This window comes from Crassostrea angulata, chromosome 7 (genome assembly GCF_025612915.1).
Source record: "Crassostrea angulata isolate pt1a10 chromosome 7, ASM2561291v2, whole genome shotgun sequence".
Classification (NCBI taxonomy): domain Eukaryota; kingdom Metazoa; phylum Mollusca; class Bivalvia; order Ostreida; family Ostreidae; genus Magallana; species Magallana angulata.
The window spans coordinates 54,916,799-54,934,180 of NC_069117.1; the positions used below are offsets into that span (position 1 = coordinate 54,916,799).

At 33.2% G+C, this 17,382-nt stretch overlaps 2 protein-coding genes across 7 annotated transcripts; one reads left to right on the forward strand and one right to left on the reverse strand.

Annotated features, from left to right (window-relative positions):
• Window positions 1–16: 16 nt before the first annotated feature.
• On the reverse strand, window positions 17–10,951 carry LOC128156053 (signal recognition particle receptor subunit alpha-like). Its single transcript, XM_052818029.1, has 14 exons — window positions 10,770–10,951; window positions 9,510–9,593; window positions 8,439–8,638; window positions 7,650–7,762; window positions 7,363–7,516; window positions 5,995–6,160; window positions 5,684–5,802; window positions 5,475–5,584; window positions 5,152–5,238; window positions 4,729–4,901; window positions 4,183–4,396; window positions 1,506–1,591; window positions 1,045–1,221; window positions 17–667 (listed from the first exon to the last, which is right to left on the reverse strand). Exons 1-14 carry the CDS (start codon window positions 10,884–10,886, stop codon window positions 539–541), a joined length of 1,929 nt encoding a protein of 642 aa, XP_052673989.1. The 5' UTR covers window positions 10,887–10,951; the 3' UTR covers window positions 17–538.
• LOC128156054 (upstream stimulatory factor 2-like) lies at window positions 7,849–17,323 on the forward strand. 6 transcript variants are annotated; one of them, XM_052818035.1, is made up of 9 exons: window positions 7,849–8,209; window positions 12,478–12,527; window positions 12,827–12,922; window positions 13,399–13,490; window positions 13,622–13,757; window positions 14,151–14,186; window positions 14,565–14,705; window positions 14,853–14,947; window positions 15,120–17,323. In XM_052818035.1, the coding sequence occupies exons 1-9, from the start codon at window positions 8,142–8,144 to the stop codon at window positions 15,336–15,338; spliced, it is 933 nt and encodes a 310-aa protein (XP_052673995.1). In that variant the 5' UTR covers window positions 7,849–8,141; the 3' UTR covers window positions 15,339–17,323. The 6 variants fall into 6 exon arrangements, with proteins under 6 accessions (XP_052673995.1, XP_052673996.1, XP_052673992.1 ...); XM_052818036.1 differs by having other exon boundaries at window positions 14,568–14,705; XM_052818032.1 differs by having other exon boundaries at window positions 7,852–8,209; window positions 13,622–13,796; window positions 14,568–14,705.
• The last annotated feature ends 59 nt before the right edge of the window (window positions 17,324–17,382 follow it).

Sequence of the window (17,382 nt, forward strand, 5' to 3'; positions counted from 1 at the left end):
CATAAATAACACAAAATGTATAAATTATTTTATTATAAATCTTGCTCTCCACAACCACAGTATTCTTGAACAAAACATACAACAATCTCATAAATACTATATTACAATGTAAACAATGGGAAAAAAATGCATTCTCAAGGTGAAAAAAGGGAGATAATAATGAATAATGCAATCAATAACTCCATCACAGGAGGATTGTATGGCATGGTTTAGAGATAAAACAAGAGAGAGGTATGAAACATGCAACTAATGTTGACTAGAGATGATAGATAATAAAAATATCAAATGGAAATCACATGATTGAAATGTTGCAATGAATATTGATTTTCTGATCGGTTGGGTATACATATTCCTGAATGTCACCAAACGTTACATAATTGTAGAAGACACAATACAGATCTCTAGTAATATTGAGAGACACTTCCTCACCAAACAATAAAGCAAAGGAAGGAATGTGGGTGTATACATAAAGATGACAATTAAAACTGGTAAACTCAAATAATGCACTTGGTAAAATCGCGATGAAATAAACACAGTTCTAGGCCTTCAGAAGAGCGTTGACCACAGCTTTGGCATTAAGGTTGCGCAGGTCTGTGTACGTCTGTCCCGTGCCTACAAACACAATGGGCTGACCCGTAATGTACGTCATAGAGATGGCAGCTCCCACCTAAAAATACAAATAACATCATCCATTAATAAAAACAGAACACATCCACAGATACAATCAAATAATTACTTCATGTATTTGGTTTTGCTTCATTGGTCATTATAAATTGATAATTTGGTCTGTTTTATTTCAAAACAAAATTTAACTTTTGTGCTCATCATATGATTTATCACTTTAAAATTTTCTCTTGGAAATTTAGGTAAAAAACAACCTTAAAGTTTGAATCATTCTTATTTTTTCCTCTCATTATTTATTTCCTAAAAACTTATCTTAGTTGGTCTTTCAGATTTACACACACGAATCCTCCACTTTTTTAATTAATATATATATATATTTCTAAATAAAGATAACTAACAGGAGCTTTAAATTACATGTACCTTGTCATCAATAGTGTCAAACTTGGTCAGGATGATGCCATCGATGAGGCGGGGGTTTGTCATGTTGGAGTGGTCAGCCAGGGCCTGGTTGAACTTAGTCAGCTGATCAACAGCCTCGTTTCCAACCAGCGCCTCCCCCACAAACAAAACCAGGTCTGGCTGGTTCACCTTTATCAGCTGTAAAATGATATAAATGTTGTATTTCTTCTGTCCCATATGTTTCATGTTAGGAAATTTAAATATTCCCCGAGTAACACAATCTATCACTCGTGGTTCTTTTTTTTACCATGAAGCATGTACCATATGTCTACTTACTTTTTTTTTAGACTTATATTGTATAGCAGTGAAATGAACATGAATGATGATAGAAGTAACTAAATGCTCATGTGTTTAGGACATTAATGTATACAAATTGCACGAAATGTATTTTGAGTTTCAAGAAGAGTTTTTTATGTACATGCCTTAGAGAGAGCCTTCATCAGAGGTTCATTGTCCTGCATTCTGCCAGCTGTATCCACCAATACTACATCAAAGCGAAGGTCCCTTGCTGCAAGAAAGTAAATTTATAGCCAAATCAGAACTAAACACAAGTGGATTTTTATTATTTTTATTAAATTGATCATTAAAAGTATCAAGCATACATAACAAGATATCTGTGAGCCAATGCTCACTAGTGATACCCCCGCTCTGATGTGAATATGCAAAATAAGCAAAGTCGACATTTAACCGAAAGCTGGCATCCGATTGGTACAGAAATATATCCCACAATATGGCATGCCTATACAAATAGTGTGTTAAAATTTCAAGCATCTGCGATAAACAGTTGCTGAGAAATCTTTGAGGAAAATTTGTTTGAAAATTTTGGCTAAAAATAAACAAAGTACACGTTTAACAGGAAGTTGACGTCCGATTGGTACAAAAATATATCCCACGATATGGCATGCCTTAACAAACACTGTGAAAAAATTTCAAGCATCTGCGATAAATAGCTGCTGAGAAATCTTTGACGAAAATTTGTTTGAAAATGTTGGCTAAAATTAAACAAAGTCATTATTTCACAGAAAGTTTGATGTCCGATTGATACAAAAATATATCCCACAATATGGCATGCCTATACAAATAGTGTGTTAAAATTTCAAGCATCTGCGATAAATAGTTGCTGAGAAATCTTTGACGGAAATTTGTTTGAAAATTTTGGCTAAAAATAAACAAAGTTGTCATTTAACAGGAAGTTGACGTCCGATTGGTACAAAAAATACATCCCACGATACGGCATGCCTTAACAAACACTGTGTAAAAATTTCAAGCATCTGCGATAAATAGCTGCTGAGAAATCTTTGACGAAAATTTGTTTGAAAATTTTGGCTAAAAATAAACAGTCATTATTTCACAGGAAGTTTGACGTCCGATTGAATCAAAAATATATCCCACAATATGGCATGCCTATACAAATATTGTGTACAAATTCCAAGCATCTGCAAAAAATATTTGCTGAGAAATCTGGGACGAAAATTTGTTTGAACATTTTGGTTAAAAAATAAGCAAAGTCGTCATTTAACAGAACAGGAAGTTGACGTTCGATTGATACAAAAATATATCCCACAATATGGCATGCCTATACAAATAGTGTTTTAAAATTTCAAACATCTGCGATAAATAGTTGCTGAGAAATCTTTGAGGAAAATTTGTTTGAAAATTTTTGCTGAAAATAAATAAAGTCGTCATTTAACAGAGAGTTGACGTCCGATTGGTACAAAAAATACATCCCACAATATGGCATGCCTATAAAAATACTGTGTAAAAATTTCAAGCATCTGCGATAAATAGCTGCTGAGAAATCTTTGACAAAAAATTTGTTTGAAAATTTTGGCTAAAAATAAACAGTCATTATTTCACAGGAAGTTTGACGTTCGATTGATACAAAAATATATCCCACAATATGGCATGCCTTAACAAACACTGTGTTAAAATTTCAAGCATCTGTGATAAATAGTTGCTGAGAAATCTTTGAGGAAAATTTGTTTGAAAATTTTGGCTAAAAATAAACAAAGTTGTCATTTAACAGGAAGTTGACGTCTGATTGGTACTAAAATATATCCCACGATATGGCATGCCTATACAAATACTGTGTAAAAATTTCAAGCATCTGCGATAAATAGCTGCTGAGAAATCTTTGACGAAAATTTGTTTGAAAATGTTGGCTAAAATTAAACAAAGTCATTATTTCACAGAAAGTTTGACGTCCGATTGATACAAAAATATATCCCACAATATGGCATGCCTATACAAATAGTGTGTTAAAATTTCAAGCATCTGCGATAAATAGTTGCTGAGAAATCTTTGACGGAAATTTGTTTGAAAATTTTGGCTAAAAATAAACAAAGTTGTCATTTAACAGAAAGTAGACGCCCGATTGGTACAAAAATATATCCCACGATATGGCACGCCTATACAAACACTGTGTTAAAATTTCAAGCATCTGCGATAAATAGTTGCTGAGAAATCTTTGAGGAGAATTTGTTTGAAAATTTTGGTTAAAAAATAAGCAAAGTCGTCATTTAACAGAACTGGAAGTTGACGTTCGATTGATACAAAAATATATCCCACAATATGGCATGCCTATACAAATAGTGTTTTAAAATTTCAAACATCTGCAATAAATAGTTGCTGAGAAATCTTTGACGAAAATTTGTTTGAAAATTTTGGCTAAAAATAAACAAAGTTGTCATTTAACAGGAAGTTGACGTCTGATTGGTACTGAAATATATCCCACGATATGGCATGCCTATACAAATACTGTGTAAAAATTTCAAGCATCTGCGATAAACAGTTGCTGAGAATTCTTTGACGAAAATTTGTTTGAAAATTTTGGCTAAAAATAAACAAAGTCGTCATTTAACAGGAAGTTGGCATCCGATTGGTACAAAAATATATCCCACAATATGGCATACCTTAACAAACACTGTGTTAAAATTTCAAGCATCTGCGATAAATATTTGTTGAGATAAATGCTACAGAAATTTTTGTTATGGACAGACAGACAGACAGACAGACGGACAGACAGACAGACTCACAAGGGTAAAACAGTATACCCCCTCTCCTTCGGAGCGGGGGTATAAAAAGTAATTAGAAGGTTACCTGAGTTGATGGCCTCCAGGGCAATGCCAGCAGCGTCTTTTCCATATCCCTTTTCATACAGTTTCACCATGGTCTGTCCACTGTGAGCCTCTGGGGGGTGGAGTGCGTTAAGTTTACGAGTGTGGGTCCTCAACTGCTCCACAGCTCCTGCTCTAAAGGTGTCGCAAGCCGCAATCAGAACACGGAAATTATTCTCCACCAACCAGAAACAGATCTAGAGAAAGGTATAACAAAATCATTTTTGCACAACCTATACATTCTTTTGTTAATTAAGGCATATTTAGAAAAATCTTAATTCTCCCTTTAAAAAGAGCATTTTTGGTTATAAAATTTCTAAATGGGTCATGTAAAGCACATGTTTTAACTCAGCAGACTTCACTGGACATGTAATTTTGGCATCTTCTGACACGAAGCATAACTCTAACTTACAGTACTTATGTTTAGTATCTTCCAAGTGACTAATTTTGCTATGAAAAGTTTGTTTTTAGTTTGGATTGAATAAAGCACATTCTAACACTGTAGACTTCACATGGAGTGTAGCGTTACCTTGGCCAGATTTGTCGACTTCCCAACACCGTTGACCCCACAGAATGTGATGACAAACGGTCTGCTCTTCTGCTTGGCCTCCATTGCGTCTCTCAAGATATCAATTCTACGTTTCGGCACCAAAAGCTGAACACAAGCCTCCTCTAGGGTTTTCTTTACCGTATTAGATATAGCTGCAACATCAAATCATGTAATATTGAAATACAATATAAAGATACTTTTTATGACTTTCCAAATAAAATTATTTTCTTCTCAATGTAAAAAAGGTTTCCAAAATTTTAATTGCCAAACCAGAACTTCTGTGGTAACTACATCATTACAGTATTTGAGCTTTTCATTTCAGAAAAAATCTGTTCAAGGGACAAGAATTATGTTATTTAACGTTCGTTTTTATCACTTAGGACACAGCATAAGGAGACTTACTGCTAAAAGTTCCAAGAACTTTCCCCTCTAGTTTGGCACCAACAGAATCACACAGTTTCATAGCTATGTCGCCAGCAACATTCTTAGCTGTAACACAAGTTTTATACATTTATTTACTGATATTTTTTGATAGTGTGCAGTAAGTCAGTTACAATATGACTATCTATAAGAAATCTCATGTATAATTTCTCCACCATTATAAACTATGATGTATTAATCTTTCTAGTGTCATTTCATTATAATTCTTTTAAAAATACTTTAGTACATTCATTTGTATAAAATCTTTTGAAAATGTTTGGACTTGTTAGTTAGTGGATGCCTACCAATGAGGTGGTCTCTCATTTTCTCCAGAGCTGGCTGCAGGTCCTCTCTGGTCAGAGTTTTGGATCCGACTAGGTTCTTGAACATGCTGAACATTCCTCCACCAGATTTTCTACAACAGACAGTTCAGAAGTGTCACAACTAAATATTCAATACCCAATTATTACAACCCATATCTTGTTCAGCAGACTTTTACTTTCAAGGCACTGACCCTGAGGCACTGCTGTTACTGGTTGAAGCTGATTCCTCCTCAAATTCTTCTTCCTCTTCCTCTTCAGATTCTGGCTGTATGTCCATCAGGCCTCCAGACATTTTCCCTACACAAGCCATCTTAAAAAAAACACATCACCATTAATCATAACGTCTAACCCATACAGGTGTGTGCAATACATTAATGCAACTGAAAATGTTTTTTATGTGATTTATTTCTGTAATTTTTTTATTCACTTGTTAATTCAAATGATGTCATTATGTTCATATATTTGTATATAAAACAACATGGTTGACATGTTTAAAACCCACCTCCTCTTGTGAAGGCATTTCATTCTGAGCATTTACAGCTGCCTCTGCTGCCCCGTTAGCATTGGAGAAGTCCAGATTAACCATGTCCCTGTTAGTTCCGTTCAAGTCCCACTTGGTGGCCTGTTTGCCTTTCTTTTTGGGTGCCTCTGCTTTTTTGGCAACTGGGCTTATTACAAAATATGAAACAGACATAAATCATACAAGTATGAGTTTAGTATGGACTGTGCAACAATCCTATTCATTATACGTCTTAAGTCATAATCAAAATCTTTCCATGAAGATTAAAATATAGACAACCAAAAAATCAAAAACAACAAGGGCACTGCAAAGCCGAGCATCCCCTCGCGACATAACTTGTTGTAGGGGGAAATGCATTACTTAGGAAAATGCATGTAAATTTTTCAGATCAAAATAAATATGACACAAGTATTTCTAAAAACCACTTTCAATTCATGATATCTGTTTTATCCTAATCCCCAAGCTTTGTTGTGTATAAATTGGGGGAGGGTTACATGTACATGGTTGCACAGTTTTCCTATTCCTAGCAGAAACTCAACACATGTACACATATGCTTTAAAGTTAAATAATTTAGATTCATTAAGTTACATTCATTTTTATAAGCATACATAAACGATCCGTATATATAATGAAATGTAGCTGAAGATCTATTATTAATATGAAACAATCTTCGCATGATAAATGTGCGATATCTGTCAAAGTCTCCTCTGAATTTTGGACTAGTTCTATTGTAAGTAATACCGGAAAATTCGTCCGAACGTCGACTGCTTGTTTCAATGTAAATTCGTCTGAAAGTCGTCTGCTTGTTTCGATGTAAATTCGACCGAAAGTCAATCGGATGACTTACATTTCTTGCCTGCTTCAACTTTTACCTATGGGCAATTTTCTAACCCTCCAATACTACAAAACGTTTGGGTTATTTTTTACCTTTACTTATTAAAATCCAAAAATATATCAAGTTGTTGATTTGCACTGCATACGGTAGCGATTTACTTAAAGTCGTTCATAAAATTACCGGAAATGTCTATTGTCAAGTCGTACATAAAATTGATTCATGTTTTAACTTCGCTTTTTTAAGGATAATTTAAAAAATATTAAGTCAATTGACTTGGAAATCAATAGGATTTGTCCTTTTAACATGCTTAAGAAGTGTACAAAGTTTGATGAATATTCATTAGAGGGTTTTCTTTGAATTTTGCTAAAGAGCTGACAATGGACACACACACATACATACACACATACATACATATACACACACACACAGCAGCGATGCTATATCTCCCTCCCAACAAGTTGCACAAGGGGATAATAATTAGACCTGATAGAGTGATTTTCTGGTGACCACTGACCTACTGGGTTTTTTCTTGCTATTCATCATAGAGAACATCTTCTCCCTGTTCTTACGAATCGTCTCCTCATCCAGCCCATCTCCATTAACAGTCACATTTGATTCAGGTTTGATGGGAGATTCCACGGGCTTTTCTGGCTCCTTGGGTCCTACATCTGATTCATTTAAAAATAATTGTATCATACAAGCTCAAAGCTATATGTAAAAATTTCCTTCCAAAATACAATTTTAAATTGTTTCGTTGATATCTATAAAGCTTACCCACCATAAGATGACTGTTTGACTTACTTTTGACAGGTTTGTTTTCCTTCCCTTTGGCTTTTTTCTCTTCCTTTTTGTTCACAATCATGGAATCTACAGTTTTCTTGGATTTGTCAGACTGGTCAAATGTTCTCATCTTCCTATTCAGAGAAATAACTTCATGCTTTATATGCTAAATTTATAATGATTTATCATTGTCAAATTATGTCCACTCTCCTTTTCAATTTTTTTTAACAACTAATAACAAAGATTATATGTCTGACCCTGATTACATATTCATAAACTTAAGAGTTCAAAAATACATTTGGATAAATTACACTTTTTAAACATGCTGACAGTTGTATTTATTAGTCAACTACCACTGTAAATGACTAGACATGAATTAGGCCTTCCTTTTTTTAACAAAGACAGGAAGGATCACAGGAAACAAGCACAGATCTAAGGAAGACAACCCCAGCAGACATCTGTCTCAATTGATGGTTTATAAAGGAGTCAGACAAGTGACCGTTTACACCAACAATGTCAAGTGTTGCAGCGAAGCCGAGGACAGCTTTTGATATTCTGTGGAAGAAGATTGGCGATTTACTGTAAGTGGCTTTCGTCTCCAAGATCTTTATTATTTATAAGTTTTGGAAGCAGACTGGTTGTTTACTGTGAGTTTCCTCACTATAATTTTAATTTGTTGGTTACTATGGAGGAAGACTAGTATTAATTGGTTTCCACCCAGACTCTGAAAGCTTCTTTCATTGGTTATTTATGCAGGCTCCCTGACACACAAGACATGACCTCCTATCAAATATCACTACGTTTAGTTACCTTCCCGCCTGGGCCTCTTTACGACTTTCCTCTTCCCGAGCCTTTAACATTTTGTTGAAGGTCTCATCGAAATCAAAACCACAAACCATAGCATTTGCTTTGTTCTGTAGAACATCTTTGTACTTATTTCTAAATTCCATCTGAATGTCAGTCAAGAATTTATCAATGTATGATAACTGGAGTATTTTCTGGTAACCAACCTGGAGATAAAACAATGAATTATGTATTATACTTAAATTTCATTGTATTTTTTTCATTAGTTCTGCAAAAGTAATCTCAAAACTCAAAAGATAATCATGCCAGGTTAGAGATCAAGGACTATTTTCATTTAGAATTCTTGAATTAAATACTCTTGATAAACATGATAAATGTTATTTTCTTTATGAATTAAATTGCAATACTAATTACATTATAAAAGAAAATTGAAAAGATCTGACAATTTCTGTTTTGCATTAGCTGCAGGACTGTAGCCCCCGGTCTGAAAAAATTCGGATGGACGACCTGGGAGCTACAGTGCCTCCCATAGTAAAAAACTGCAATTTAATGCGCACAAAAAATGCGCTAGGTTTGGACTGATAAATCTCATTTACGATCACATTCTGTACAAATACTTAATCCCAAAAAATTCCTCGGACAATTTACTAAAGATATTGTCACTTCACTTGCCTCTGATATTCTTTTAAACACCATCCCCAGCCCTGTCAATTAAAGTGGTGCAAGTTTGTAAAGTGACGATATCAGTAGTAAATTTGCTGAAGAATTTAATGGTTCTAATTAATTTTGCAGAATTTGTGTGAAAATAAGGTTAATAAGTCCAAAACTAGCGCAATTTTTTGTGCGCTGTAAATTGCAGTTTTTTACTATGGGAGGCACTGTAGCTCCCAGGTCGTCCATCCGAATTTTTTCAGACCGGGAGCTACAGTCCTGCAGCTAGTTTTGCATATGACATAATTAAAAATATCTATGCATCCCTAAACTTTATCTTAAATTTTATCATTTGGATGTTACAAATATTATGTATCAAAATCAAAAATAATTATGACCGGTTGCTAAAATCTAAAATTCTCTTACCACAAAGACCAGTTCAAATTCATTATCCAGCTTGTACTTGAGAGTAAGTGCATCATGAGTAAAGGAGCTGTTACCACTTCTTTCCTACAATAGTATCAATGTTAAATATTCCAATACTGTTATTTTTAGTAACTGTAAGAACTGCAGTAACTTCTGAATCATATGTATCTGCATCTGATACAGATTTTGCTATTAACACAATAGAGTTTAAGCAATTCTTTAATTCTGAAAAAATACTTTTAGCTCTTGAATTTCTTATATATCTTGCTTAAAGTAGACAATACCCAGTTTCTGATAAATTTTAGGTTAAGTTGACAAAAAATCTGATCAAAAACATATGTGATGAGTTGTTGAATGGTCAGCCTCTCTTAATAAACACATCCTGGGATTTATCTAGCTATTTTGTTTTACTTCCCTTTTTATATTTAAAGGGGAAAATTCATGTAGTAGGTATGATCTGAGCGCAGAAGGCATAAAAATGCTAGTTCCCCCCCCCCCCACCAAAATAATTTTTTTTTAAATAAATGGAGCAAAATCCTGCATTCTGAGAGCTTCTTAAGTTCATTTCTCTATGTTTTTAAAAAGGCAAGAAAAAACACATCTATTAGTTTTATATTCTCTGTTTAATCTGGGAATTTTCTCTCTGAAAAAAGGTGAATTTTTGCACCTATTCTTAGAGGGTTACCATTTACCGGCAGTAAAAACAGCCTTAATAAATCCCCGACATCCAAAATTCAAAATCATTATTCTTAAAATTATTGATACATACATTTGACAATATCTGAAACACATTTACAACAAAAAAAGAAGGGAATTATTGAAAACTTTATTGCAATATCTCAAGGAATTAGACTTGTGAAAGGTTTCACAATTGAAATATAAATTATTCATTTTGACAGCCAAAAAATGTATTATCAAAATGATATTACCAGTTTTTCATAATTCAAACATTACTTAGTTAATGTCATACTAAACCCCAGATCAGAATTGACCAGCTGGTATGAAAAGTAAGGGGGGGGGGGGGGGGGTAGCAAAACACAATTACATGAAAGAAAGATCATAGAAAGGTCAGTGATGTAAATTTTTTTTACATATTTCATAAGCTTTTAAAAAAGAACCACTTAAACAAATCTCATGATTTCCTGGCTACATGTAGTTTAATCACACCAGGACCTGATTTGCTACAACGTGATATCTTGACAGTCATGTACCATATGTGACATGATTAGCAATTCCCTTCCCATCACACAAATCTCTTACCTGTAGAATAACGCTTTTGATCAAGGCGTTAATTGGTTGTGTAAACAGTTGAGATGTTCCTTGAAAATACCATAAAACAATACCACCTTTGCTGAAAATTGAGAAAAAGTCCAACATCTTGCTGTTAGTTGCGCGTTAGCGGAAAGCGGAAGTTGCACAAGCGGAATGCCAAATGAGACAACTGCGTTGATTGGCTGCTTAAGAGAAGACCGATTTACGAGTATAAATAAATATATTCATTCCTTTAAAAAGTAGTTCAAAGGACTACCTGTAGATTATCAATATTTCAGAGTAATGTTCAACAGAAGTCAATTTGTTTAAAAATTATTTATATTTTTTCTCTATCTTCCGCACCCAAAACAACGTTATATTTAAAGGTATGCAATAAGGATATAGATCGTTGATATGTTCTTACGCCACGTACTGTGCAAGAACGGCCATCTTTGTCACATGTTCAATTTTCCATCTCATGTGACCTGTTGTTTGGCCCCGTGATCAAGCTTGCTTTATTTCCAGGCAAATTCAAACCTTTGCCAAATCGTCCACATGGATATGCTAGATCAGGCCTTAGAGGCCAGGTTGGTATAAAATTAGATTCTTTTGGATAAATTATGAAGTTTAGTTGAAGTGACATTCTCAGAGAAGGCGTCAGATAGTTCCTGATTGCAACTATACGATTAGCATGCTATTAAGTGTGTTATTGCGGGAAAAGTTGAATGTTGTTATGGAACACGTGTTTTTAATATTTTTCTTTTTCGTGTAAAATCTTTTAATTTGACGTTTTCGTAGGAATTACAATAACCATGTTTTTTAAAAATAGGCGGTTTTTCATCTTTAATAAATATTTTTTACACGTTTAAGGTTCAAGGTTATGAATATTAGCAGACATAAATAACATAACATAACAAAATAATGGTATTTATGTCTCTGATATTAGTATCTGAAATGAACTTATATTTAATGGATAATCATGTAGCTTTTTTTGTGTGTGTGTGTGTGGGGGGGGGGGGGGTAACAAATATTGATCTTTAAATATTAATAATGCAGGTGCAGCAACTTTCATTTCTGTTTCAAGAGTTCAAGAAAGTGTGTAACTTTAGAATTTTATCAGAAAAAATTATAACTTACCCCGTTTTATTGACTAAAACTAATATGAATGATAGATTTAAAATGCAGACAAATCATCCCAAACAACTTTGATACCACATAAATCTGGGGATTTATTGTGATATGACAATTACATGTACTTAGATTTTTATGCTTGCCATCTCTTCTTAATTGTCATGTTTGTATTTATTTTTGTAGTATGACATAACAAAATTATTTACTTCCCATAAGTTATTTAAAATATTAAGACTAGAGGATTCTAAATTTTAAATTAGTTTATTAATAAAATGTTTTCAGATTGTTGTAGAAACATAAAAAAAATCTAGGGAGAAGATGAAATAATTTTTTAAAAAATAGTAATTGATGTATTTGAATAACACACTAATTAAAAAATTATTTTAAAAACTGACTTCTTTTGCACTTCATAATCATCTTGTTCACAGATTTAGTGTATAGTAGATGAAAAGCTATTTATAAATACATAACTCTACAAAAGTCTTTGAGTGTAATGTTAATTTTTACAACTCAGTGCCCCCTTTCAATTTTCGTTATTGTAATTGTGCTAATTTAGGATTTAAAAAAAGACTTCTAATATCTACAGCCATGAAGACACCAAAGATTCAACTGGTTCTGATGATGTTCAGTTAACAGGTATGTGGATTTACTGGTAATTAATTCCAAATTTCAGGCCTGATGGGCATACAGAGATACAAGGAACAAATGAACACACATTGAAGAAAGAGAAATTTACAAATAATGGTCTAAATGATAATATTTTATAAAGATGGAGTAAAAAACAAAATCAAAGTGTGAACAAAGAGGATTTTCTTACTTGATCATTACCATAGCAACTACTAAACTTAAACAGAATATTAAATAGCATTTAAATAGAAGACTATTAGCTTGCATATTAAAGGGTAAAGCTGTCATTTATTATTTTCTTCTATTAGGAGATGGAGAAGAAGGAATTGGAACAGTGCAGAATGTAGGATCATCCCAGATTACCTTAGATCCCAATCTACAGTACCAGCTTAGAACCGATACAGGTCAGAGATATACTGAACTGTTGTGTTTTCTCTTGTGTGTTGCCTTATGTCAAGGCAAGAATTTCTATCTATAACCTAGGGAAAATTATGGAAATATTTTTAGAAATAATCAAGACAAGAATAATTAACTTGTCATTGTTAAATATAGAATATAAGCATGTGAGTATTTTAAGTGGTTTCACAAAATCCTTTATTGTAAATGATGCACATAAAACAAGTGCTTTTATATTTGTTGATGCTATGATCTTACTAGGTCATCATTCATTAAAAGATGAAATAACAAATTGACCAAATCTATTTTGTAGGATTTTAGTTGTTGTTTTTATTTTTTTATTATTCGGAAGGAGTGCTCCTGGGCATGCACAACCCTAAATTTGCCTTGTGAAACTAATTTGTTTTATGTATATCAAATAACACATCACAATTTTTTTTTTACCTTTAATATTTTATATATTATGTTTTTTATGAACCAACAGGTCAAGTGACATACAGAGTTGTCCAGGTCACAGGTGATGGAACAGAATCAGCTCAGGTGGTGGCCACAAATGCCTTCCAGCCAGGAGCTCAGGTAAATAGAAAGAAAATGTTTATAATGTTTAACAGGAAATACTGAACTGCAATGCCAAAATTGAATTCCTAGTGAAAATAATCCATGAAAAAAAAGCAATGTCTCATTGATAAGTTATCTCCATTTTCCAGGCAGTGATACAGAGTCCATTCAGCAATGGTGGCAGCCCCACCCCTGACAACCAGGCCACAGAAACGAGGTTCACCTACTTCCCCACCACTGTGGTTACAAACGCGGACCAAGTGACATCACAAGGAGATGTATCAGGTACCAGTGCTGCGCTGGGTCAGGTCACAGCTGCTGGAGGTGAGAGTTACCTCCCATGGTGTGCATTGTGTGTTCTATCATCCAAGCTATATTAAAACGCACGCCCAGATCTAGAGGGGAGAGGGCATTTGATCTGCAAAATTCAATTACATTATAAAATTGCCAAAAATATGCCTCAGCAAACTCAAATAACCATCAGACCCCCAACCCCCCTCCCCCGGGAAAATTTTCTGGATCCGCGCTACTGGTGGGAATAAGAGGATAGTTGAAGAATATAACTGTTGATTTCCTACAACTGTATTTCATTGGTTCAAAAAAAAAAAATATTTCTGAGTGAACACAAGGACTCAACATTCTAATTTTATACTAAACATGTATTTTACCTTTTTGCAGGTGCATGGGCAACTGGTGACACAGCATTACAACAAGGTAGTTGCTTTTCTGAGTTTTACCCATATATTATGTATGATAATACAGTTTTATATAATATAAAATCATGTACACTAGAAGTATTTCTATTATTTATTTTTTCATACAACATGGAAAATTTATTGAAGAACCACTTCACTTATGTGATAGGAAATCCTTGAAATGCACTCTGTAAAGACTAAAATGATATTCATAAGTGATGTGTCCTATTGTGTTGAATTTTGTTGAATGGATAATCTATTAATATCCATGTGAGGTTAAAGGATATGTCACTCACATTTCACGTAGAATAATCTGATTCATGTGGACAGTTGATGTCCAACATGTAAAAATGAGCATGTTAATTATTTTTAACAACAAGATGATTGTTTGATTAAGCAGGCCAGTTTTATGTCATGATGTCCCCCCAAGAGGTTCTTCAGGGTCAGAGAAATATTGCTCCACGAACAGGATTTACCCCCAAAGTGGAGGGGGTCAGGACTGGGAGAGACGACAGGCGAAGGGCCACACATAATGAAGGTAATGACTTTTATGAGCCCTGAGAGCCTGATACTAAGTGATTTCTAATTGGTGCAAAAAAATCGTATGGGTCAAATTATTTCTGTTGAATGAACACTTGGTAGTTTTGTTCCCCGTTAACTCAATGAGTATTAATGTTTTGTACAGTGGAGAGAAGAAGAAGGGATAAGATAAATAACTGGATTGTTCAACTGTCTAAGGTCATTCCTGACTGTTCCCAGGAACATACCAAACAAGGACAGGTAACTCTTTCATTACTGTACTGTCAGGTTTATTCAATATGAACAATTCTCCATTTTATTTAGTTAAGCTTGTCACATACTCACTTACATGCATTTGTGCATGCATACTAGTACTGCTATGTATATACACATTGCGAATGCCTTTATCAGAATATATTTTCTTTTCTTTCAGAGCAAGGGTGGAATTTTATCAAAAGCCTGTGATTACATAACAGAATTAAAGACTGCAAATTTGAGAATGAGTGAATCTCTGAAGGAGACAGAGAGATTGTCTGTGGACTTGGAATTATTACGACAACAGTGTGAAGAACTCAAGAGTGAGAACTCAATTCTACGAGCTCAGTTACAGTCTCACGGTCTGATCCCCGACATTCCAGGCTCCAACTCCTAACTAGTGCTTCTCTTTTATTTTATATGGAATATGATCTACTGTGTCTTTGTATAAGTCACTACACATAAGGAGAATCATGGTATCTCTGCCTTTCAGCCCAATATTGTTCAAGTATATTACAGTCAGTCTTTGTGAATGGTCTTGCATGTTTATATTACATATAATTTTACGCATAAATCACAAGCTGTTGTCACATGTAATATGTCATAAGATGGACCATTACCTTTTTTTCTTTTTTTTTAAGTTTTTATTTCTAAGAAATCACTACTTTTTGAAACTATTGCATCATTCAAGATTATCCATTTTATAATGAAGATGGAAGTACCAGGTCATTTGTCTCACCCTCATAGATGAACTGTGAAATTTTTCAATTCAGCCATTAAGTTATACAGAATAATTGAAATTTATTATCAGTTGAAGGTTTCTAATTTTGTTTAAGCTATTATAAACATGTATTTCCGAGTTAAAATAATGGGCAACATTTAACAGATCAATGTCTACAGGTACAACATATTGTTAAGTTTATTTTAATATATTAAAGTCCTGTGTATGTATATATTTGCCAAAACATGCTTTTTAAAATTCTAAATCATATTTCCTCAAACTTTATTTTATGAAAAATAATAATAGATGTAATGTTTTTAGTTTAAATTCTATACCAGTTATGTTAAGATTATTTTAAAAGATAACTTACACCAAAAGTCACATTTATAATATCAGAAGATGAAGAAATCCTTCATCCTTAAGATAATAAATAAAAGACAAATAATAAAATTTGAATGAAATTTCACACCTATATGTAAATTGTAAATTCCTTAACTTGAGCTTTAGTTGGTTACCGTAATATTAAGTGATGTACAGTAATCAAACTTGTAGGCCTATGGAAAGCATAGGAGATGACTACTACTTATATTTGAAAGAAACAATGGCATAATAAGAGACAATGGCAAGTTAACTTGTTCTTCTGGACAAGGTTCATTATTTATCCACCTTTTAAAACAAAAATCACACTTTTATGCCAATTTTATTGGCATTTTATGTACATTAGCCATGACAATCAAAGATTTTCTTAGTATTCTGAGCTGCAAAAGATTTTCTGTATAAAATGAATAAATGAGGTTAAGAATATAAAATCATTGCTCCTGCAAAAAATTATCATTATACATTTACATTTTATGATTCATTTGGTTTGTTGCTCTTAACTGATATTGAGTCTGCAAGACATCTATCATGTTTTTTCAGTTCATCATCATTCAACTGTCAGCGCTAGTGTAAAGTTTTTATAGGTTTATAGGAGGCCAAAACATGAAAGCTCTAATCCTTATTTATTTACTGTACAAATTGTTGAAATAATAGAATCATTTTGAACTATATTCAAAGATGAGCAGATGTTTTATTCTGATCCTGTAGCAAGGCAAAATGAAGTGTGCCACCAAGTAATTGACAAATTCATATCTATCTCTACATTTAAACAAATGCACATGACTCTATGTATGTACATGTATGTAAATTACACAAAAACCCAGTATTTTAAAACTGAAAATAATAAGCTATCAAATGATAAGAAAAATAATGATAATCACTCATGACACAATTGTTTGTCAGAAAAATTTGAAAGCACATTATCTTGATTATTATATGACATGATTTTGAGATATTGATGGATATACTATATAAAAGGGTGGTTATTGTAGTTGAAAAATTATTAATTAGAACTTTTTGTTAATAATTCAGAAATGAATTTGCATTTTAATATTTTATCTTGAAGAAAAAAAAACCCAAACTTGATAGATTTACTGAATACATGTAAAAAATTTATTTTTCTTAATATGGTAAAGCCAAATGTATTACAAAATGTACTGAAACTTTGATTGCAAAATGAGAGCTCTTGATGTTGTGGAAAGATATGCTAGAGATGAAACTGGTCTAGATGTTATTGTGTTTATATAAAATGCAAAATTAAATCTTTTATACAAAATAAACAGCTCTTGTTTTTATATGGAATAGATGACTACACAAGGCAATGAAACCAAGACGTTTGTCA

Bases quoted from the DNA above. Each gene is read 5' to 3' on its own strand.
- LOC128156053 (XM_052818029.1), bottom strand. From the start codon at position 10,886: ATGTTGGACTTTTTCTCAATTTTCAGCAAAGGTGGTATTGTTTTATGG. The intron at 9,594-10,769 runs GTAAGAGATTTG...ATACTATTGTAG, and splicing joins TCAAAAGCGTTATTCTACAG to GAAAGAAGTGGTAACAGCTC. The intron at 6,161-7,362 runs GTCAGTGGTCAC...TTTTGTAATAAG, and splicing joins AGCAAGAAAAAACCCAGTAG to CCCAGTTGCCAAAAAAGCAG.
- LOC128156054 (XM_052818031.1), top strand. From the start codon at position 8,142: ATGTCAAGTGTTGCAGCGAAGCCGAGGACAGCTTTTGATATTCTGTGG. The intron at 8,210-12,477 runs GTAAGTGGCTTT...TAATATCTACAG, and splicing joins AAGAAGATTGGCGATTTACT to CCATGAAGACACCAAAGATT. The intron at 13,797-14,150 runs GTGAGAGTTACC...ACCTTTTTGCAG, and splicing joins TCAGGTCACAGCTGCTGGAG to GTGCATGGGCAACTGGTGAC.